This window comes from Hyperolius riggenbachi, chromosome 10, assembly GCF_040937935.1.
Source record: "Hyperolius riggenbachi isolate aHypRig1 chromosome 10, aHypRig1.pri, whole genome shotgun sequence".
Taxonomy (NCBI): domain Eukaryota; kingdom Metazoa; phylum Chordata; class Amphibia; order Anura; family Hyperoliidae; genus Hyperolius; species Hyperolius riggenbachi.
In genome coordinates, this window is record NC_090655.1 from 105049696 (window position 1) to 105074758 (window position 25063).

The window sequence follows — 25063 nt, forward strand, 5'->3', positions numbered from 1 at the left end:
CCGTGCAGGCCGTGCCGCCGCACGAGGGCCCCTGAAGTTCCGTTTTCTTCAGGGGCCCATTAAGTATTTTTTTTTTAATTTTTTTTATTATTTTATTCCCCGGGGGGCCCCCCGATTCCTATCCTCCCTCCCTCCCTCACCTCGGGGGGCCCCCCTCCCGATATGCGCGGCGGGAGAGCGAGCGAGCGAGCGGCAAATGCAGGAAGTCTTCAGGGCTCTCCAGGCATCCGCTAGAGGCCCAGCCGCTTAGTCTCCAATATGTCTCCAGTTGGAGACATATTGGAGACTCAGCGGCTGGGCCTCTAGCGGATGCCTGGAGAGCCCTGAAGACTTCCTGCATTTGCCGCTCGCTCTCCCGCCGCGCATATCGGGAGGGGGCCCCCCGAGGTGAGGAAGGAAGGGAGGGAGGGAGGATAGGAGTCGGGCCCCCCACCCGGATAGCTACCCACCCGGCTACCTAACCACCTACCCACCTGGCTACCTACCTACCCACCCACCAGGCTTCCTACCTACCCACCTGACTACCTAACCACCCACCAGGCTTCCTACCTACCTACCCACCCGGCTACCTACCCACCCACCAGGCTTCCTACCTAACCACCCACCCAACTACCTAACCACCCACCCGGCTACCTACCCACCCGGCTACCTACCCACCCACCAGGCTTCCTACCTAACCACCCACCCAACTACCTAACCACCCACCCGGCTACCTACCCACCCGGCTACCTACCCACCCGGCTACCTACCTACCTACCCACCCGGCTACCTACCTACCTAACCACCCACCCGGCTACCTACCTAACCACCCACCCGGCTACCTACCTAACCACCCACCCGGCTACCTACCGGGCTAGTTACCAACCCACCCACCAGGCTACCTACCCACCCACCCGGCTACCCACCCACCCACCAGGCTACCTACCTACCTACCCACCCGGCTACCTACCTAACCACCCACCCGGCTACCTACCGGGCTAGTTACCAACCCACCCACCAGGCTACCTACCCACCCACCCACCAGGCTACCTACCTACCCACCCACCCACCAGGCTACCTACCCACCCACCAGGCTTCCTACCTACCCACCCGGCTACCTACCTACCCACCCGGCTACCTACCCACCCACCAGGCTTCCTACCTACCCACCCGGCTACCTACCTAACCACCCACCCGGCTACCTACCTACCCACCCACCCGGCTACCCACCCACCAGGCTTCCTACCTACCTACCCACCCGGCTACCTACCTAACCACCCACCCGGCTACCTACCGGGCTAGTTACCAACCCACCCACCAGGCTACCTACCCACCCACCAGGCAACCCACCCACCCACCCACCAGGCTACCTACCTAACCACCCACCCGGCTACCTACCTAACCACCCACCCGGCTACCTACCTAACCACCCACCCGGCTACCTACCGGGCTAGTTACCAACCCACCCACCAGGCTACCTACCTACCCACCCACCAGGCTACCTACCTAACCACCCACCCGGCTACCTACCGGGCTAGTTACCAACCCGCCCACCAGGCTACCTACCTACCCACCCACCGGGCTACCTACCTACCTACCGGGCTAGTTACCCACCCACCCACCAGGCTACCTACCCACCCACCCACCCACCCACTCACCCACCCACTAGGCTACCTATCCACCCAACCACCCATGGGAGCTGCGCGCCGGATGGAGGCTGGGACAGGAGGTCTGCTGCTGCAGGTGAGTAAATGTTTTTGTTTTATTTATATTAGCAGGTGTATGTTCTGGGCAGGTCTGCCACATGATTGCATGTATTTTCTGGGCATATTTGCCGACATGATTGCACGTATTTTCTGGGCATATCTGCCGACTTGTTTGCACGTATTTTCTGGGCATATCTGCCGACTTGATTGCATGTATTTTCTGGGCATATCTGCCGACTTGTTTGCACGTATTTTCTGGGCATATCTGCCGACTTGATTGCATGTATTTTCTGGGCATATCTGCCGACTTGATTGCACGTATTTTCTGGGCATATCTGCCGACATGATTGCACGTATTTTCTGGGCATATATGTGTATTTTCTTGAGAAAACCTGCACAATTATGTGAATTTTCTGGGGAAAGGGTCACCAAAACTTGGGCCCACTGTCTTTGCGTTGCACTTTTCAAGGGAACCTGAGGTGAGAATAATATTGAGGCTGACATATTTCTCTCCTTTTAAGCAATACCAGTTGCCTGGCTGCCGTGCTGGTCCTCTGCCTCTTATTCTTTCAACCATAGACCCTGAACAAGCATGCAGCAGGTCAGGGGTTTCTGACAATATTGTCAGAACTGAGAAGATTAGCTGCATGCTTGTTGCTGGTGTAATTCAGTTTATTACTGCAGCCAAATAGATCAGCAGGGCCGCCAGGCAACTAGTATTGTTTAAAAGGAAATAAACCCTCACCCCGGGTTCGCTTTAAGTTACAGTTAGCTCCGCCCTCATCCGGTCATTGCCACGCCCATTTTTTGCCGCGGCGCTATGCGCCGCAGGCTCTATCCACTATTATTTGCGCGCAGGTTGTAGCCACGCCCATATCTTGACGCCGCAGGTCATAGGGGGCCCACAATTACAATTTTGCACAGGGGCCCACTGCTGGCTGTGTCCGCCACTGGATGGTGAACATATGTAATGTATGCAGATCAGGGGTCACTGAGCTTACCAAGCCAATTTGAGTTCCAATAATTAGTTCAAAAGGTTTTGGAATCAATAAAATGCCAACAGTGTCCAAATGTGTGCACCTGCCTAATTCTATTTACACAATTATTGCACACTTTCTGTAAATCCAATAAACTTCATTTCACTTCTCAAATATCACTATGATATATTTAACTGACATTTTTTATCGTAACATCCAACGATTTATACAGGAAAATCCTGACGGTTAACAAGGTTGGCCAAACTTTTACATCCCACTGTATTTATTTTGTTGTGCATTATATTCATTCATCTTATACCTGTACTTTAATCATTCATAGTTTTGTTGTGTTATAATTCAGTTGTGAAATGTTGTTACCTTAATACTTGTTTGTTGTTGGATCAGCATTGAGCTGGGCTTCTCTGCCATTTTGGTACTTAATCCAATACTATGACAATCATCCCTTGGTTCCTTGGAGTAGATATACTAGATTTTACTTTGTACTAATAGTACACATAACATCTGACACATAATGCTAGTGATGCAAGTGTCACTATATTAATAATTTGTGCCCCATGACATTATTATATATAGCTGCAACATTTTCTGTAGTGCTGTACAATGTACAAAAACATACAATAATGGGACACATAAATACAAGAGCAGCTCAACAAATTATACCATCAGGACAACCAGTTACACAAGTACAAGTACAGATGCATACAATTGATGTGTATCAATATGTAGTAAGAAGAAAACAACAGTACCTGGCACCAAATGCAGCAGGGCAGAACAACCGGAGCTGGGACACAGAGCATGCACATCCAAAGTCCTTGTATTATCCATTAAGGAAGAGAGAGAAAATGGGGCATCACTTCATAAAATCCCTTTATTCCAGTTGAGAGATAGCACGTACAAAGCAGTGGGGGTATCCAGTGCCTCACAGCTGTTTCGCTGGGTTAAACCAGCTTCTTCAGAGGCAGAATGTACTTCTGCCTCTGAAGAAGCTGGTCTAACCCAGCGAAACAACTGTCAACTCAAGCACTGGATACCCCCACTGCTTTATACCTGCTATCTCCCAACAACTGATGTGTAGTTTGAAAAAAATCAACAATACTGATAGATGTTCATGTGATAAAATTCGCAGAAAAAGAAAACACAAGGGAGACAACCCTGCCCTTGTGAGCTTACAGTCTAGAGCAAGGCCTGGACAAAGTTTAAGCGGGCCACCGGCTGTGGACTTGAAGAGTTGTGAGAGAGTTGTTACATACATGCTGGCACATCCTGACAGCATGTCGCGTGTCACCTGACGCCACTGTGGCCATGGTGAGCCAACACTGGTAGCGACGATTAGGTGTGAGTGAACCCTCTCTTTTCGCCCGCTCGCAACTCTGCAGGAGAGGAGGATAGAAACTCGCCGTCCAGTGGATTAACAGTGTGTGTGTGCCATAGTTTGCCCAGCGCTGATCTAGAGGATAGTCGGGTGGAAACACTGGGGAGTAGACAAAGGGGTTAGCAGATGAAGTAGTGATCTTTAAATTATAGCTATAACAAATTATAAGCTTGTTTGAACAGGTACGTTTTGAGGGTATGTTTAAAAATGTCCAGTCTTGTAGCAAAATGAACAAGCTGTGGGAGAAAGTTCCAAAGGAAAGGTGACACTCATGAGAAGTCCTGGATGTGAAAGTGAGAGAAGGTTGTTATTGGCTGATAATGAACAAAGATTATGCAGTCAGTCAACTAGTGAGGCACGTAATAGGGTCACACATTATCAATGTGTGTAATAACTTTCACATTATGTGTATTAGGCATTATGTGTAATACTTTTCATGCAGTTTAGTGAATCTACTTCCTTGTTTGGTTATCATTTGTGTTATCAAATTTAGCCATGTAAATTATAAAATATAAACACAAAAATATCGCCTGGCAGAATAGAACTTTGTCAGGTCAATGATAGCTACATAGAAAGACTGAGATGCTCCCAGAAGACATTGGAAGTGTTGCATGGAAAAAACAAATGCACTGTTGCATTGGTAACATTTTACTTGTGTATTACAGTACGGATTGTGCTCATAGCTGAGGGCTAGAAAGCTACAAAGTAACAATTCTGCAAAACTGAGATGCCAATATAGGCATCCACATTACACATTGTAATTATAATTTGTATTGTGACCCTCAGCAGTACAACAGCTTTTCCCATAATTAATGCTATAGTGACTAATGAAACAATCTATGAAAAACATATATACTTGTCTGTAGTGGTGTGTAAAGCAAGGAATGTATTAGCAGACCTGTAAAGTAACTATAAACAATTATAAAGGTTTGACCTGCATAGCTGAGAGGAAAGTGGTGTTTCTTCTGACATATGGTAACTAAGGCACAAAAAGATGAAAGTTATAAGAACACAACCATTTTCTCCAGGTGACTGTATTCCATAAATAGCAGCTAGCGGAAATATTATGCAAGGTGTGCACAGTGTTTAGTTATCTAGCAATGATTAACAAGGACAAAAACTTCCTGTTATCACTCATCAGTCTTTGGTTTGACTCTTAGAAAATAGAGGACGTAATAATGATGAAATAAATAGTTTTGTTAATGCAAATAAAAATAAACAAGGTGTACAAGTACTCATTATTTTCATCTTGTTTAGTATTAAAAAAAAGGTATTTTTTATTAACCCAGAAACATGAAATACTTTAGATGAAATTTGTATATTTGATACCGGTTACATTTTTGTACATTTTATTTTAGTACGGCAGTAAACAGCTCTTTAACATTACAAAAGCCAAGTCTCTTACCCTGGTGACTAGGAACAAACAGATAAATAATCCACTTAAGTAATCATTTTAATAATTTAAATTGATAAGCACATTTTTGTATTCAAATAGTAAAAGTTATAGAACCTGACTTTTTATTGGCCTACAGTAAGGGCCGGTTCACACTACAAGAGCTTTTCAAAGTGCTTGCTAATGTAATGCCATGCATCATACAGTGGCATAGGAATAGGGTTGTAGAGGTCTCAACCGCACCGGGGCCCTTGGGCCGGTGGGGCCCCGTAGGGCCCTCCCTCAACCGCAGTATTACCTCTTTTTCGGTCCTGTGCTGGTAATAATCACTTCTATAGATGCTTTGAATAGTAGTAATCATTAACAACCTGTTCCTCATCCCCTTCTTGCATCTCTGACACTGTGGTTGTCCTTGGCAGGTTTTGGTGCACCGCAACAATTGTTATGTATAGTGTGCTTGGTGGGTCCAGTGTAAAAGTCGCACTGGGGCCCATAGCTCCTTAGCTATGCCACTGAACATATACATAGCATTACATTATCAAGTGTTTTTTTCAAATTCCTGGTGTTTAGAAAAGTTTTTGTAGTCTAAACCAGTCCTATAAGCTATTTTGGAAACAACTCTTATTGTTTTAAACAGAAAATATTAGTGTACCAAAAAAAGACCTAGATAAAAAGTTACTTAGTTCAGTAGAGGGCAGTAGACAATGGCTTGTTGAATAGGTTTATGCGGCCACACTATCTGTGTATGAGTGCCTCCATGGCCACACTGTGCAGGTGCAAGATGAGCTGTGCAGTAACATGAAGCCACTCACGCACTGATCTTTCTACTGTGCAGGCCATCAGTGCGCCTGCACTCATTCTCGGGCTGGAGAAGAAGAAGAGGGTCCCGGCGACCAGCAGTGGGCTCAAGAAGGATTGGAGAAGCATTCGAAGGATCCAGAAGCTTCTCTCTACTGGTGTAAGTATCTTTTTTTTCTTTTTTTTTCTTTTTAAATTACAGGTTTACTTTGAATTAATTATACACATAGTTTTAGTAGCTTTTCAAAGAATAATAAAATTGAGCTTAGAAAACTTGCTTGAATAAAGGCCCATCAAAATGATGATGAAGCGCTAGCGCGTCCTTAGCAAGTGTGCACTTAGCTGTAAAGCTACATAATTCTTATAACTGGAGCTAGAAGCCCTGCACTGGTGGACACCATTCAAGGTCAATGCTGGGGAAAAGTCACATCATACATTATGCCTGCAGTGCAACGCATACAGTGAATGAAAAGTATGCTTCACTGCAACTATTAACATGCGTTATGCGTCAGTGCACTGCATGCATTGCATTATTGTCAATGGATATGTTGCATAGCTAACACGCCAATATGAACAGTAACATTACAATATAATTGCTTCGCGTTAGCAATGCGATTATATTGTCCGACACAATGCAACAGTAGGAAAGTAGCCTAATTTTCAATATAACCCAAGCAAGAATTTATTTATTTTATATATTTATTTATTGTATTTATAAAGCGCCAACATATTACGCAGCGCTGGACATTTGCACACTTATCTCAACAGCTTTTTTTTAAAACAATCCGCTTGCATTGTGCTGGATCACAGAGAGGGTATGTTCACACTGTGGGTTGATAATTGCGAATGAACTGCCTATAAAATTCTATGTTTGTGTTCACATCTCAGCATTATAACGTTATAACGGACCATGTTATCCAAATTAACTTTCTACAGTGAGTTTATGTATAACGTGTGTAATGCTGTGTTGAGCAGAGTGTGTGTTGCGTTATGTCCGGGCCATTACACAACGCCCATAGTGTGTATTTACCATTGTGTTCTCTTGTCTTCTGCCCTGTCCTCCAGCCCTGGAGAGCCTCAATTAATAAGGACCAGGGCATAATTTTATAAGTAGAAGACAGTATCACAAAGGTGTAATGACCTGAGATAGGAAGATTTGGTGATGGGATTTGTTGAACTTGGCACCCAATTCTTTTAACACCGGCAGTCCTAATGACAACATTCATATATAAATAGATTCTGAAGTCAGGAAGGTCAAGTGAGGTAAGGGATTAAGTATCAGGGTTTGGGAACAGTGTTGCGTAGTTCTGGTTAGGTTTATTAGTTAAGGTGGTGTAAAAGTAATGAATTTGGTCGGAGTTGATGGATCAGGACTGAAGCTATTACTCATAGACTTAACCACTTAATGACAACTGGATGGATATATTTGTTCAGTGTAGTGGTGGAGAGTGTACCACCAGTTTGTTACTAAATGAGGTACATGTGGTATCATTGTAACCATGCGATAAAAAATAGATAGGGGCAAACTTAATCCAATATAAAAAAAACCAGTCCGACGAAGGCTTTTTATAAGTCGAAAGCTCACTGTTTATCCATCTCTAAGTTAGCCAATAAATGGTATCATCCTGATTCAAAACTTCTTGCAATATAAGAAAAGTCATTTTCAAAATTATGATCAAACTTGTCATATGTAGTAACATTTTTACCATGATAAATAGTAGAATAGAGTTTAAAGAGTTTTATGGTTGAAGCCCATGTCTAGTGTATTCTTTTTAGTCACAAACAATCAAAAGTAATTACATTTTCACACCTTTTGTACCAAATTAAAAAGACTTGTAAAATGAAAACAAAGTGACAGGATATAACAGAAAAAAATATATAGTTACCTTATGAACTTGGCTTTTTAAATATGTATGCCATGAGAGTATATTAATATTAATATATTTAATATTTTTTGGTATTTTTTCAATTGCAGATTGCAAAAGTTATTTTAAACAGAAGATTAAAAATAGCTGGACACCATATAATGTGGTTATATTAACTTACCACGTAACTATTGAAAATATTAGATTTAGATTTTTATTTTTCTTATACTTATTCCCCTTTTTGTCATTTGAATGTACAGGGGTAATAGGGGATGTCACCACCCCTCCATCACAATGAATGTTTATGTTTCTAGATATGTTTTTATTGTGCCTTTATTACGTAGTGCAGTATTTCAGTGTATTGCTTTGTACATCCTAGATACTGCCATCATTTTGTATTTTTTTATTTTTGCCTGAAGAAGCAGGAGATTCCAGTAAAATATGTTAGAAGTGGAGTTTTTATGTCTGATTAGAGTTGTTCTTGAAATAGACTATATGTGTCATATACCTGGCGGTAAGTCCACCACTACCTCCCTTTTAAATGATTTTAGTGAATTTTATCTTGTTGATGCCTTTGCTGACCTGCTTATCATTGCATTGCTCATCATCCACCTTTGATGGAGGGGTGCAACTCCTCTTTCTTTCTACAGAGAGCGACTCGCGAGAGAGTGGGGACGGGGCAATTCTCCCCACCTGCCTGTTCATTGGTTGCCTAGGAAGTGGCCCACCTTTGTAAGAATCACTCTTAATCAATTATGATAAAACTATACACCAGTACTTACAACACTATATCGGTGTCTTGGTTTTTCCCTTTTATATATTAAGCTGCGGAAGCAATACTAGTGCTGCTGCAATACATGACTGTGTCCTGGGCCAAGCCATCTGCCTTAATTAAGGGAGGTGATAAATACAGTTTACAGAGCTGATGACCTCTCTGCACTTGTCAATTTAAATACAGAAGGTACACCTGTGATGACAGAAATCTGGAATATACAAAGCTGAATTAATGCCAGAAACATATTGGCCAGCAATGAGGTTTGCTAACTGGTGGACAGTTATTATTGAAGCTACATTTTCATTGCTTGTTTCATTAACAATCTGCATTGACAGCTCATATTTTGCACCTGATTGTGATACACAGATCACTCTGCTTGTAAGGCAGGAAGCAGCTGGTCTCAGCCAGCCTCCCTCCTCTATGTGAGTCAGTTATTCTTGGACAGCCAGCCCATGTGTTCTGCTTCACACTCCCACTGAGTCTTGTGCGTTTCCACTGACTGCAAACCAGCTCAACCAGTCACAGGCATTCCTCCTGTTTATCCCTGCTGTATTACTTATGTATTGGCTGTCGGAGAGGCAGGGAGGCTTTGCAAGTTAGGTTGTCCCCCCTCCCATGTACTGTACAAGCTTCTGATGTCATTGAGAGGTCACTGCTTTCACTGGATGCTATATAGTATTTGACTTCAGAGCAAGGACACAGAAAAGCGTAAGTGTTTCATCCTTAATTCTATGCAGTGGTGGGTGTCATGTCTAGCAACATAGACTATGTCATAAGTCTGTATGAGTTTGTATCAGATCCAGGGCATGCTACTTCAACAAGCTGTTTTAGCACCGATAGGGTCACATTATATATAGCTCAGGCACAGTGAAGCTGTAATGGGTACATGACAGTGGCTGAGCCTTCTAATTGTGCTATACTGGGAGGATCCTTTGCATCCATTGTTTCCTAGAGCACTTTAATTCCTACTACTCGTCTCAATAAAATGGATTATAAGGAGATTAAAAGCCCAAGGCGTGAATACTAGCCTCTGTACAGAGAATTCTGTCAATCAGGGATTACCCAGCTGTACAGTGACGGTTGTAAATCTAAAAGAATAGGTTGTCTCTCTCATACAGGCGGTGTCTATTGTGAGTCCAGCATGGCTAAAGATTACAGTATATGAAGATGTAGCACATACACAGTGGCGTAGCTAAGGAGCTATGGGCCCCGAAGCGAGTTTCCCATGGGCCCCACCTAAGCACTCTATACATAGCAATTGATAGGGCGCACCAAAACCTGCCAAGGACAACCAGGTGTCAGAGGTGCAAGAAGGGGGTGGGGAACAGTTTGTTAATGATTACTACCATTCAAACCATCTATACAAGTGATCATTAGCAGCATATGACCAAATAAAGATATAATACTGTAGTTGAGGCAGGGCCCAACGGGACCCCTCTGGCCCAAGGGCCCCAATGCGGTCGCAACCTCTGCAACCTGTATTGCTACGCCACTGAGCATACAGTATCCCAGAGCAACCAATCAGAATATACTTTACTGAATCCAGAATAGTTCAAGGTTCTGATTGGTTGCCATAGTTTGATCCTTTAGCTATTTATTATGAGCCATCTTGAACATAGCTTTACCCACAGGTCAGTATTACTTTTGCTGCATACAGTGTATGGCAGCTAAGTCTTGGTTTGTTGTACTAGATTCCCAGGTTTAAGTCTCAGACAGGACAATATCTGCATGGAGTTTGTATGTTCACCCTGTGTATGATTGAAGTTTCCTGCAGGCTTCCTCCTCCCACAACTCCAAAACCTACTAAAATAACCTATTTGATTACTCCCAAAATTGGCCTTAGACTATGGCAGGGATTATATTTTGAGCTTTTCTAAAGGACAGTTAATAACGTCACAGTACTATGTACTCTGTTAAGCTCTGCAGAAGGTGTCTTGTTATATAATGTATAACATCAGCTATTTTTTGTTTTATTTTTAGACAGAATGGGGAAGATGTAGATCTTGTTAGTTTTCTGTCTATTGCTTTTTGGAGAGATTCTCTCTCACTTTCTGCGCTACAGAGATGGGACATTTCCGATGTTAGTTGTCATCAGAACAGATGCGCCATTGGGAGAATAAGAGGAAGTAGGGGTATGTTTACACTATGCATGTTGCAGTATAACGCAAGCTATAATTGCCCAGCAACGTGATACAATGTTCCACAATGGGCGCATTGATATGTTTTGCCTCTGTAATGCCTCAGATTCCATTGAAAGAGTGTGTGCTACCGGACACTGTGCAAGTTCTGATTGGCGACGTGGTCACTGCGTTGTGATGCACGCATTACCAGAAAAGGTTAGTTTTAAAATCAGAAATGTGGGGTGGATTCAGTGTGAACTCACACAAAATGATATTTCAATAACAAAGCCTTTTTCAATACATAGGGGCAAATGTATCAAAACCTCTGCAAGGGAAATTGGACCAAGACTGGTGAAATAGTACAGATGCCAACAACAAGAATTCTGATTGGTCGCTTTAAGTAACTGCTCCATTTTAGCACTAGTTTCTCTCAAAATGTCCTTGCATTGGTTTTGGTCAATCTGCCTCAGTAAGGCCCAGTGCACACCAAAAACCTCTAGCAGATCTGCAGAGCAGAGGTCTTTGAGGCAGATTTCAGAGCGATTCTAGGCATGCCTAGCGTTTTTCTGGAGCGTTTTTGTGTAGCAGATGTCAAATATTATTACAGTAAAGTTGGTACTGAACAGCTTCTGTAACAAAAACGCCTGGAAAACCGCTCTGATCTAGCGTTTTTCAGAGCAGTTTTCCACTTTCCTATTCTTTAACATTGAGGCAGAAACGCCTCAGAAATCCCAAAAATGCTGCAGCCCGGGTGTTTGCGTTTCTGGAAAAAAACGAGCCGCGTGCACCAGCCCATTCAGTTTCATTAGCCAAGCGGTTGTCCCCCTGCAAGCGTTTTAAAAAACGCTTCAGAACCGCTCTGGTGTGCACCAGCCCTAAGTGCAGGTTATGTTCTAAAGAAGATGGGCTCTGAGGTAAATATGTTGTAGCTAACAACATTCAGTTATGCGCAAGGAATATAGAAAAACAGGAACTCCTCTGCACATGACTGGATATTTAAAAGTGAAAGCATTTCTAATTGAGCACATTTGCAGCCAGGTCACTGCAGTGCAGTTCATCTCTGTACTAGTTAACCCTTTTTAACTAGTAACTGAAGCGATCCTTGTTTTCAACATTTTCAACAGCTAGAAAGAGGATGTGGATAAAAAGAGCTTTTTACGTGAAATCTTTCCACGCTGAACTGTACTGGCAGTTAGGGTGGGGTCTTGGCACAGATCAGAAGAATGTTCTAAATGAAAAACAACTTACTCATAGCAATTCTGTCTGCCTCACAGGAGTCATGCCCACTCAGCGCTCTCTGAGGGGAACAAAGGGGTTTCACATCTATTAAATACAAAAAGATTTAATATTCTTAAAGATGCCATTTTTTCCTTCGTATTTTAACTATGTGCATGCATGTGTTCTGAAGGAAGCAGCTGGGCTTTTTGTCTAAACTTTTTAGTTTTTTTTTTACTGATATTTGGAAGTTGAGTCAGTGGGACCTAACAGTACAGTGATATTCCTGCTGTATTGTAACATATGCAGACAAAAGAATGATTTCTAACGGTAAACCTGACACCACCATGATCTGAGCCAGGAAGCTACGGCTCTCCCCCCACCTTACAGTCGTCATGGAAACAGAACATACAGGCATACAGAAGGCAGCTGAATGGCTTGGCTGTAACATATGATACAGTTGCCATCAATAATACTATGTTACAAAACCACTTATTGCAGAAAGATCTGGAGACTTGTGGTCCTCCTCGTTCAGGTACATCCAGGTCTGCTCAACACAAACCCATACATACACAGAAACGAACTGCAAAGCAGCCACAAAAAAAGCAATCCATTCAAAATTAAACACCCGTCCTAACTGACTAGAGAGTGATATGGAAGCTGCCATATTTATTTCCTTTTAAACTATGCACATTGCCTGGCTGTCCTGCTGATCCGCTGCTCTAATACTTTTAGCCATAGACCCTGCAAAGCAAGCAGATTTGATATTTGACTTAAAGTATACCTGAGACGAGAAGATTCTCACTTACCTGGGGCTTAAGGGGGCTTAAAAAAGATGTGACCAAGAATTGAATTTCATCCCAATCAGTAGCTGATACCCCATTTTACATAAGAAATCTATTCCTTATCACAAATGGATCACCAGGGGGCGCTGTATGACTGATATTGTGGTGAAACCCCTTCCACAGTGTGATGTCAGGACCATGGTCCTGGCAGTTTCCTGTCTGTGAACCTCATTGCATTGTGGGAAATAGCTGATTACAGCTGTTTCCAACTGCAAAAAAAAAAGCAAGCAGCAGCTACATCACTTGCCAGCAGTAAAAATGTCACCATATGATGAATGTCAGAATGTAAATCAAGGAGAGAAAAGATTTTACAATGGGCAAACACTAACTAAATCATTTATACATAATTATTGTAAAAACGAAGCACTTTTTTATTACATAATTTTCACTGGAGTTCCTCTTTAGGAACAATAAGGGTATAAGAGGCGCCCTGGTGTAATAAAAGCATCTAAAAACAATTTAAAAACGGGAAATAAATTTGAGGTGGCTTACCTCAGTGACGAAAAAATCTTTGTATTTTACAAAGGTTTTTATTAGTAGCACAGGCAACGCGTTTCGCGGGTCAGAGCCAGCTTCCTCAGGCCAATAACAGTGCCAAACTAAATGACAGATTCAGCAAAGGGAGGCTCCCTTTGCTGAATCTGTCATTTAGTTTGGCACTGTTATTGGCCTGAGGAAGCGGGCTCTGACCCGCGAAACGCGTTGCCCGTGCTACTAATAAAAACCTTTGTAAAATACAAAGATTTTTTCGTCACTGAGGTAAGCCACCTCAAATTTATTTCCCGTTTTTAAACTGTTTTTAGATGCTTTTATTACACCAGGGCGCCTCTTATACCCTTATTGTGCAATCATACCCCCTTACCTCACCCGTCTGAGGGGTGGGTACAGACCACACGTGGCCTCGACCACGGCGGATATCTGTCCCCTTTCTTTTACCAAGGAGAGCAACCGCATCCAGGTCCCTAGGGACCACCCCGAGTGGAGTCGGGTTTGTTGTCTCCCCCTGCTTCCTGTGGTCGGTTGCCCCTCTGCAACCCACCTTTGTGAGTAGTGTCTTACTTTTATTACGTTCAATTGTTTTTGACATACTACACTATTGGGCTCCCACTTTTGTCTCCTGTATCTTTTCACTAGAGGGTGTTTTTGACACCCACATCCCACTACGTCCTCTTTAGGAAAGCCCCAGGTAAGTATTGAACTTGAGACGCTTCTCATCTCAGGTTCCCTCTACCTGGGGCTTCTACCACCCCCTGCAGCCGCCCTGTGCCTGCGCCATCACAAAGCGATTCCAACAGTCCCAGGCAGCGACCCTCTGTCATTCGGATGCTCGGCCTTGGTCTGTGCACCACCTGATTGCGTAAAAATCTCTACTGCGCATGCATGGAACGCTCCCGGCGACAAGAGCGTGATCGAGGACGTGCATGGCCACAGCAGCGCATGTGCAGTGGCCATCGACTCGCCAGCCGGCCGGCCGGCCGGGGTACTGGAGGATCACTTTAGTGACAGCGTGGGCACAGGGTGGCTACAGGGGTGGTTGAAGCACCAGGTAAGTTATTTTATTTTTTTTGTTCCGTTTAGGTTCCCTTTAACTGCATTTGCCGCATGCTTGTTTCAGGTTAGTGATTCAGACACCACTGACCAGAAAGGTCGGCAGGACTGCCAGGCAACTGGTAATGTTTAAAAGGAAATAAATATAGCAACCTCCATATCCCTCTCAGGTCAGTTGTCCTGGAAGTAAATGCAAAACAAAAACAAGCAAGATTCTGTGTAGAAAGGCAGCTAAAGTCAGAACTTCCACTTTGCTGTAAAAAATAAGCAACGGCATAATAATCTTTACAGAATAACATTTATTTGTTACAGCTGATAGAAATACTGCAATAAATCAGCCGTGTGTGTACTTCTTGCTTTCATGGAAGCAGACATAGGGTTAACATCCTGTATTTACAAATTAGTGCTGAGAATCCTGTGCTGAGAGATCAAATTACAGTTGTGATTAGTCACAGATCAGGGGGAATTAGACAGGCTAAACACTCTAAATAGATACAGGGTGGAGTAATCTGTGTTTTCCTTCTGTCCTGTGCAAAAGTTCAGGTCCATGTTAACACTAAATCTGTTTCATTCTTATTTGGCACCCCCAGCAGTTGTCAGTTACTTGTTGGCAAGTATTTTTATTAAGTTGATCTGTACTGATATTCAATAAAAATAAATCATAGCTGAATTGTGTTAATTAAATTACTTATCTCTCTAAAGTAGGTATACTGTATCTATATACTGTTCTGTTTACATGGAATTTCCAGGCAGAAACAGAGTTAATAGACAAACTCTTCTGGGAAGGCTGAATTGATTTTAATTGCGAGATAAAAAGCCTGAAATGGAAATTCTGTGTAAAGCAGTCTGGGCAGGATTTCAGCAAACTGGTCTTGGAACATTGCAGGGGCCTGGAAAAAATGAGGAATTTGGCCGTATGTGTAGGAAGATCAGATACTCACGGCTCAGCAGAAACAAAAGTAGAAAAGCACATCAAATCTTATACAGTATTTTAAGACTGGAAGACCACCAGTGTCTAGATGGGTCTAGCAAGGTAGTTTCCCAGTAGGGGGGCAGTCTCTTTGGTAAAGTTGGCAATATTCAGGCCAATTCTTAACATGGAAAAATGCTACAGACATTGTAATGATTGCTTGTCCATTAATCAGCTGTCTCTAGGGCTATCAGACAGTGATGGGCATGAATAGAAGCTGAAGCCCTACAAGACAGCATTGTTGGTACAGTATATGAGCTTACTACTTAGTTCTATTGTCTCCTGCACAATAAGGCAGGTTGCCACAGATACCAAATACATAATCATTAGGTGCTTCCATTAAAGTCTTACATTCTGCAAGTGCTATGGATTGTTGGATGACTGAATTTTATACCCATCATTAAAGGAATGAACATACTAGCAGGGCTGCTCATCCAGATTCCGGATATCCGGGTAACCCGGATATCCCAACTTTTTTCAGCTATCCGGCCGGATTCGGATTCCGGATACCTGGGCCCAAATCTGGATAGCAAACCGCGGATAGTTGGTCGCATACCCGGATATTCGGCGAATATCCGGATCCGGATACTGTAACGAAGGAGATGACGTCCCTGACGTCGTTGAGCCAATCAGAGGGCTCCAAGGGGCTCCCAACAGAAGCCCTAGCAACCAATCACAGAAGGGAACCCTGGCCAGGCCCTCCTGTATAATAAGGAGGGCTGCCATGATGAGAAATCTCATCCTTGCTTGTGAATGCTCACTGAGAGACATGCTCCAGTGCTGCTGGCCTAGCAAGTGCTGTATACAGTGATAAACCTAAAGCTGTTCAGTGATTAACAATATAACAAGAGTGTAGTGATAGTGAAGGGGTTAATTAGGTAGCTAGCTTGATTGCATTCAGTGATAGAGTGTGTGCTGCAGGGCTGCTGCAGCTGCTATGTGTCTGTGTGTGAGCTGTGCACAGACCAGGCCAGCTGCTGCCTGCTGGCCAGCTAGCCTTAGCTACAGTATAGGTTAGGGAATAGGATTACTGTGTTATTGTGTAGTTAGTACTGTAGTACTGCAATCAGTTCTAGTAGTTGTTAGAGTAGTACTACTGTGTTAGCTTACTACAGAACTGCTGTGCTGTGAGCAGTGCCAGTGTGACAGTTAGTGTGCACTAGTGTCTTCTCCTCTGCTGTCTGACTGTCACTCGGCACTTGGCACTTTGCATGTGGCACTTTGCACGTGGCACTTTGCACGTGGCGCTTGGCATGTGGCACTTTGAACGTTGCTCTTTGCACTTGGCAAAGTGCCACGTGCAAAGTGCCTCGTGCCAAGTGCCACGTCGGCATGCTCCTGGCAGACGTTACACCTGCTGCTGCTGCATTGCCCTGCTGCCTGTGCCGCTTACACCGCCAGGGTGCCACATGCCACTGCTGCTGTGCTGATACCACCTATATTTAACCCCCAAAAAATGGCTGCGTAATTTTTTGGAGGTGTCTGGGCTGTAAAAAGTCATGTCCCAGATGTGCAGTTGGACTTTGGACACAATGTGGGCTGCACGACCACTGTCTGGAACCTAGCCCTGATGTTAATTGACAGCCATTTTTTTGGGGGGAGGGGAGGATTTTAAGTCCTCACATAATCAATTAGTGTTTTCCTTTAAAAAAAAAAAAATGATGCTACGTGCCTCATTTACCCTAAAAACGTTTTTAAAAAAAGCACTTTAAAGGCCACTTCTGGTTTTGCTATCCGGATATCCAAATCCGGCCGGATACTGAGGTCGGATATCCGATTCGGATCGCAAAAATTTGAACTCGGATATCCGACCCGGATCGGATATCTGGGTATCCGGATCCGATTCGGATCCGGATTTTGAAAAGGGGTTATCCGAGCAGCACTGCATACCAGTCCCCTAGCTGTAATGAGGATCCTCTAACAAACAATGCTTTCTGCAGATTCTACTAATGGGGGTAAAGTTGCATTAAAGTTGAGTACCTGAAGTGACATGTTACATGAGACAAATGTGTGTACAGTCCCAATCCTGATTAAAACAAGACTGTCTTGTCTGTTTTTTTTTTCTATTTTACTTAACTATTTCACTGTAATAGTTAAGATTTAAGAGCTCTAAATAAGTTTCTCTGCAGTTGAACAGTAGTGTAACACTCATTGATAAGTAATTAAAGCATGTAAACCGCCTGTGTGGCTGATAAAATCCCATCTGAGAGCAGAGAAGAGATATCAAAGTCAGTAGTTCAAGATTTGTCTGTATGGGAGCTGAATAACATTTTAAAACTACCCTCATGTGCCTGAGACAGTCAATACTTTAAATGTATATTTCAACTTTTCTATACAAAATAATACTGTGGCATTCCAGGAAAGTCTAATGTAGGATTAAGATTATATATACATATTGTTTCTTATAAATTCATTTTAAAACGTCATATTTCTGGATGGTCAGTGAAAGATGATTTCTGATTAGCTGTTGGTTATAGAATATTTGTACATTACCCTCTTCAGCACTGAATTGGCCCGACAACCTTATTTAATAAGTCATAAGATAGTGCTGCCAATTAAATTAACAAATCAATTTGAAAGCTCCTTGATTTGCTTCTAATGAATAAAGATGACAGTTGTGTGTCTTGTTTTTTTTTGTTGTTGTTGTAATGCAGAAAATGTCTCAAGACCTCCCTTTCAACATCAACATCAAGGAGCCGCGATGGGACCAGAGTACATTTGAAGGGAGAGCTCGCCATTTCTTTACAGTGACAGATCCTCGTAATGTCCTGCTGGGGTCTAAAGTGCTGGACGAAGCAAAAAGTATTGTAGAAAACTACAGGTATGTTGACTTGCATCTAAAATATCTCAGCATTGAGCTTTTCTAAACAGAATCTTATCAGGAAATCCAGTTGCGTGTTTACAGTTTAGCTCTGATCTATGTAATAGTCATTTGGTTTTTAGCCTACCATAGCATTGAATCACAGAGAGTGTTTGGAATTAGTTTGTACTATATAGTGGGAGCACCTGGAGAATTTGTAGAGTTTCTGTAAAGTACCCAGACCAAGCTGGCAAGGGTGCTATATGAGTTAACAAGGAGGATTTTTGTGGAGTTATTATGAACCCCATGTGGTGCTTCCTTATAATCTTGTATAGGAGTTTGGTGTGGAGAAGCCATGATTGCAATGCCCATAATGATATCTCTGGAATCCTGTCCAATCTGAATGCCAAGTTATCCAAAGGTGCAGAACTAGACTTACTTTATCGCCAAAGCTTAAAACTGTTTAAGTTTTTCTTACTTGTAAAAGAACCACTATTGGTTTTTCTATGCATGACCGAAATGCAGACAGGCTCTCTTTGTTTGTGACCAGAGCCAATGGAAGTGAAAGTACATCTATAATTAGAAGTGAGGCAGGAGTGATGTAGCTATTTTAGCAGAGTCTATTAGATGTGCATTTTTTAAATTTTAACAGAAAAGGAATACCAACACCAGGGCTAACTGAAGACCAGCTATGGAGAGCCAAATATGTCTACGACTCTGCTTTCCATCCGGACACAGGCGAGAAGATGGTCTTGATAGGACGGATGTCTGCACAAGTTCCAATGAACATGACCATCACTGGTTGCATGCTGACATTTTACAGGTGTGTCCTCATACTTTTACCTTGCCAGAAAATTATTGTATTGGTAGAGTACCTGAAAGGAAATACAGCATAATAAAAAAGGTGTATATATAGTACTAATTCTATCTAGAACAGGCATGGGCAAACTTGGCCCTCCAGCTGTTGAGGAACTACAAGTCCCACAATCCATTGCAGGAGTCTGACAGCCACAGTCATGACTCATAAAGACAAATGCATTGTGGGATTTGTAGTTCCTTAACAGCTTGAGGGCCAAGTTTGCCCATGCCTAATCTAGAACTCCTCTGTTCCACCTTTTTCTTATTTTGGTTATAAGGCTTAATAATCCGGTGCTGTAAATCCAGGTCTCTATTGCTTGAAGAAGTGAGAAATGAAGGTGTGTTTGAAGTTCTTGAGTGATGGCGAGTGCCGAATGGTTTGTAGAAGATAATTATACAGGAGAGGAGAATCTCATGTGAAGTCTTGATTACAAGTGTGGATGGGGGTGTCAGATTGCACTAAAACCATTATTTGAAAAGCAGGGGCTTTTTCGCTACTTTATAATGTCGTGATGTGCAGTAAGGGCCCTTTTCCACTAGCAATCGCTAGCGTTCACGCTGAACGCTAGCGATTGCTGAATCGCAATTAGCGGCGATTCCCCGACGTTCGCGGCCGCGATTTTGCTATGCTATGCACTGCATAGCAAAATCGCGGCAAAAGTCGCTCCGCGGCGCGATCGCGATCAAGTAAAAAACGAATCGCGGTAGTGGAAATGACCTACAGCGATTCCTATGTTAAAAAGCAAACCGTAGCGATTGTAAAATCGCTAGCGGTTTGCATTTTTGCGATTCAGCCAGCGCAAACGCGCTGGTGGAAAAGGGCCCTAAGAGGAGTGTTCTACATGATGGTGGGAAACACTATTGGCTACAATCTGAGCCCCACTTTATAAATAAATATTTATAAACGTCAATGAAGTCCTGATAGATGCAAATTTATGAAATGGAAGTTATGCTAAAATAGCTTGTTACTTTCTGAATTAGCCCTGAGAAACAAAATAAATGTTACAATGCTATAGCTATGCCAACGGCTCCTGCAAATGAGCTTATTTCAATCATCTGTTTCATTTACAGAACAACCCCAGCAGTTATATTCTGGCAGTGGGTGAATCAGTCCTTCAATGCAATAGTGAACTACACCAACAGAAGTGGAGACGCACCAATCACTAACAGGTAACACAAACCCTACTGTGCACTTCTCTACAGACCTTCCAGCAATCAGTAGCAATAACACTAGTTTCATTATTTCATACCCTACACACATTATCACTTTTATCCATTTTGTAGACAAAATGCAAATACTTAATTGGCAAATGCATATCTCTAGAGGCAAGCAACATGGCTACCAGCAAACCTCTGAACATTTCCCACTGCGCATTTTGTATATATGTACTATATACAGGCATAACAAGATGCTTATGTTTTGGAAAACCGCTTTTACCCTTCAGGAGAGGTCCTGTTGTAGCATTGCCAAAAGCATAATACCATATGCAAAGAACAAGCCATTTTGTAAATATACTACCGGCCACTGGAGTCTCACCAATGAGATACATGGGGAGGAGTCACAGAACTTATGCCGTGAATTATGTCTCCTTACCTATTTCTTACCTAATCTATAAAATAAATATTTATCAATTGAATAAAAACCATTCATATTTCTTTTCAAATCCATTGTTCCCCTTCATCCCCCACCCATGGAAGCTGCTCTGTCATGGCCGGCACCATCGTCCTCCTTCCCTCCGTCATACACACAAAACGCATTGCTCAGCTTTTGCCCAGTCTTTCAAAAATATACTCCAGAGGCAAACATTTTTTTATCTCACAAAAGAAAAAATATTCTGATATTCTGATATTCACCACATCAGTCAATGATTCTTTATATACCATAGGATATTCAATTCAATTGAGGAAACCACATCTTCATCAAACCACATCAAAAGATGTATCCACTTCAAATACTGTATACATAAGAAACAAGGGGGTTGATGCACAAATTGCAGTAATATTGCAATGCACAGAAATTGCACAGCAATATTACCCTTACTACAGGCACTGTGTACCGCAAGTTACACTAAAACATGAGCTGCAGTACTCAACTAGTGCGACTGTTGCTATGATAAAGCATGTTACTAATACGTGTTACCGTTAGTAGCGTGCGTTACCTTAGCAATGGCCACACAAGTCAAGTACCGCTGGGTCACACTAATAGCATAACTTGTACACAGTGCTTGGTAGTAAGAGTAACAGTGCTGTGCTATGTCTGTTCACGGCAATATTATCACAAGTTTGTGCATCAAGCCCAAGGGCTCTAAACTGTGGTAAAATTGCTGTGTTTAGGCAGTGCATGACAATTTTACAGGGGTTAAAGACAGGGGGACAGCGCAATGCCTGTTACCGGGGTAACCGTGGTCATGGTGTTCTATAGTGTTCTTTTAACTCAGGCAAACTACGGTGTATTAAGAGTAATTTCAAGGTAGGAAAGGTCTAGCTACAAAACATTAGGGGTAACTGTGGGCCTTTCCCAACAACAGCGGTGCAAACCACTCCATACTGCTTTCTGGCCAGACTTCGCATTCAGTCACTGTCTCTGATTATGTGTTTTGGGAGGCAATTAAGGATATTCTTAGTGGTGTGCCACTTCACCAATACAGGCAGGGCCGGGCCGAGGCATAGGCTGGAGAGGCTCCAGCCTCAGGGCGCAGTGTAGGAGGGGGCGCACAATTCATTCAGCTGTCATTCCTAATTGTGTATTAAGCAGAAATAAATAGGAAAAGGGGATGCATGGCAGTGACTGCAAGCCAGATAACTAGATATTAAGGTGTTGGGGAGGTTGTGGGCCCTGTGGCCCTCTTAGTCTAATATCAATCAGTGTGTGACGGCTGGGGTGGGAGGGATGGAGGGGCGCACTTTGGTGTCTCAGCCTTGGGTGCTGGAGGACCTTGTCCCGGCTCTGAATACAGACCATGATTAAGAACAAGGATATATCTCAAACATATATAAAAAAACAACTTTAAACTTTAATATTCCACAAAGTGCAAAAAATTGTATACAAAATACTTCAGTTAGCAAATCCATCCACAGACATAGATCAGCAGTAATTATAAGTAAGTTTATTTTTAAGGAAAATCGCCTGCCACTTATAATTATTGCTGATCTATGTCTATGGATGGATTTGATAACTGATTTTTCATATGATTTTTTATTTGTGGAATATTAAAGTTTAAGCTCATTTATTTTTTGGTTTCCTGATTTTTGGATTTTTGATTGAGATACAGATCATTGCATCTAATCATAGGCTTCTGATTCAAACAAAGCACTTGTTTACACTGAGGATAGTGTGGAGCAGAAACACAAATAAAAATGTTAGCGGCTACCTTTTGTCACAGACAGTTTCCCTTTCACTGGCATAGATTGTAGCTGTACTGCCGCACGCACTATTACAGGCAGTGGCAGTGCTGCATTGTGCACCACTTTTATTGTAAACATGACCTGAGGGTCTGCAAAACTTTAGTTTATCTCTGCATATCTTCAGCATCCCCCACATACAGGGAATAAATACTAGTGTTTTTTATTACTTTGTGTGAAATAAAACAGATACATCTTTTCTTTCCCTCCCTCTTGTAGTCAACTGGCAACAGCCTATGTAAGCGCTACTACAGGAGCTGTTGTTACAGCGCTGGGCCTGAAGTCACTGACCAAGGTAAAACACTTGTATGAGATGAATACTATCTGTTAATCCTACAATCTACTGTATATCGTACATTATGCACAGACTAAGCTGGAAAACTGCTGTGGCTGTAGTGGATGGGGTTTGATTATTCTGTACATTATATTAAAACTCATTCCAAGGCTGCAGGGTTTGAGCATGACTGTTTATGATGCAACTCACTCACACCTTCCCCATGGTCTACACCCCTATAAAGTTACCTCACTGTTCACCCACCTACAGAAAACACCCTTAGTTACTTACCCAGAAACTCAATGGCACAAAAAAACAAAACAATCTAACCCCCACACAGATAAATTATGCATAATTACAACAACATGCCTTTATTTTGCATAAGTCACACACACTTTAAACTAGCCATCGCTTTTCCATTTTATTTCCAAGCCTGTTCTCTTACAGTCGCCCTACCACATTGCATATACAGTCATGGGTGACATTTTGGATCCACACATATAACATCATGGTCTTTATCCAATTACCTTTTTCACTGAGTTTTCTCCCAGGAGATAATTTTCATCTTATCTGATGAATAACTCTCAGCAATTTAAAAAGTAGGTAAAAAAAAGTAATACCGGTAAACTTATTTTGAGTAATTTCTTACATGGTGGAAGCTTTAAGTGTATTTTAATGGGAAGGTTTGGAAATATCTTCTTGGAGAAAACTAAGGAGAAATGTTAATAGAATATAAGTCTATATCTTAATCATGCTCTGTCTATATACCACCTCAAGAAACAAACTACTATTTCTACACTTGAATGGTGTATGTGTTGTGGTAACAACACAGCAGTCTTGAAATCATATATAGAAAAACAAAAGTTTGCTTTCTTAAAACAGAAAGAATTTGCGATAATTCAGGTTGGAGCGAGCTTGAGATGTCTCCCAGTGCATCACTGCTGAAATCATATATGTATTCCCAGTTCCTGTTAGATTTGTGAGAGGGTTGGTAATATACCCTTATTACATTCAATATAACTGGCTGCGACACTCAGTAAGTGTATGCAAAAGTGCATAAATACCAAGAGTCCTTGTGATTTTTGCCTATAGATACTGTGAGTTCGCTGTGGGAATGTCCTTAATGTAAAGCAATAGAGTAAACCGTTTCACTGCGCTCTCCTAGAAGATCTAAAACAGAAGAAACATACTGCACATAGCGTAATCCTGCCTCTAATATAGTTTCAACACCACTCCATAGATGTGCTGTACAGACACTAGTGCATCCTCCACCAACATTGAAGGGGCTCACCAGATTCCAGCCACCTCTTTTTTCAGGTGGGGCTCAAGCTCAAATCTGTGTATTCACCAGGAACCTTCAGTGAATCACACCATCCAGCACGGTAGAAATATATTTATTCTTCATAAAACTTTAAAACAAACAGAACAAGCTACTCATGGCGTAGTATGTCATAAACACAGACTCATCAGGGGCTGATTGGAGGACGAAACGCGTAGGGCGGAGCCAGTGCGCGTGACGTCATTCCGTACGGAAATCCGCGACGGGGAGCTGGAGCATCACGGGAACCTTCTGTAGTGCGGGACGTCGCCGGGGAGTCGTAGGCAAGCCCAGATGATCTTCAGCTTCACCGCTTAGATGTGCTTTTTGTCTCCTTCTAGCTTGTAAGTAGGCCATTGGCGCGAGAGGCGCAAGTGTGGATTAAGGTGTTTATGACATACTACGCCATGAGGAGCTTGTTCTGTTTGTTTTAAAGTTTTATGAAGAATAAATATATTTCTACCGTGCTGGATGGTGTGATTCACTGAAGGTTCCTGGTGAATACACAGATTTGAGCTTGAGCCCTACCTGAAAAAAGAGGTGGCTGAAATCTGGTGAGCCCCTTCAATGTTGGTGGAGGATGCACTAGTGTCTGTACAGCACATCTATGGAGTGGTGTTGAAACTATATTAGAGGCAGGATTACGCTATGTGCAGTATGTTTCTTCTGTTTTAGGTCTTCTAGGAGAGCGCAGTGGAACGGTTTACTCTATTAATATACCCTTACTGGTGCTAATACTCAATTATTTTGCCTTTGTAATGGTATTTTCATCTGATTTTAGAATCAAAATTTTAGAATTTTGCCTAGCCCTGAGTTCCTCCTCTGGC

General features: G+C 42.5%; 2 protein-coding genes across 3 annotated transcripts in view; one reads left to right on the forward strand and one right to left on the reverse strand.

Moving 5' to 3' along the window:
- The window catches only part of LOC137534094 (proton channel OTOP1-like), a 666091-nt gene that overhangs the window by 13886 nt on the left and 627142 nt on the right, over window positions 1-25063 (reverse strand). The window lies entirely within an intron of this gene.
- SFXN3 (sideroflexin 3) overlaps window positions 9449-25063 on the forward strand; it is a 34201-nt gene continuing 18586 nt past the window's right edge. Inside the window, exons 1-7 of one of the 2 annotated variants that reach the window (XM_068255442.1) lie at window positions 9449-9594; window positions 10867-11018; window positions 11131-11222; window positions 18239-18405; window positions 19037-19207; window positions 20314-20412; window positions 22864-22939. In XM_068255442.1, the coding sequence (XP_068111543.1) occupies window positions 11202-11222; window positions 18239-18405; window positions 19037-19207; window positions 20314-20412; window positions 22864-22939 (534 nt within the window). In that variant the 5' untranslated portion in view covers window positions 9449-9594; window positions 10867-11018; window positions 11131-11201. The remainder of the gene's footprint in view (window positions 9595-10866; window positions 11019-11130; window positions 11223-18238; window positions 18406-19036; window positions 19208-20313; window positions 20413-22863; window positions 22940-25063) is intronic. The other variant, XM_068255443.1, reaches the window with a different exon arrangement.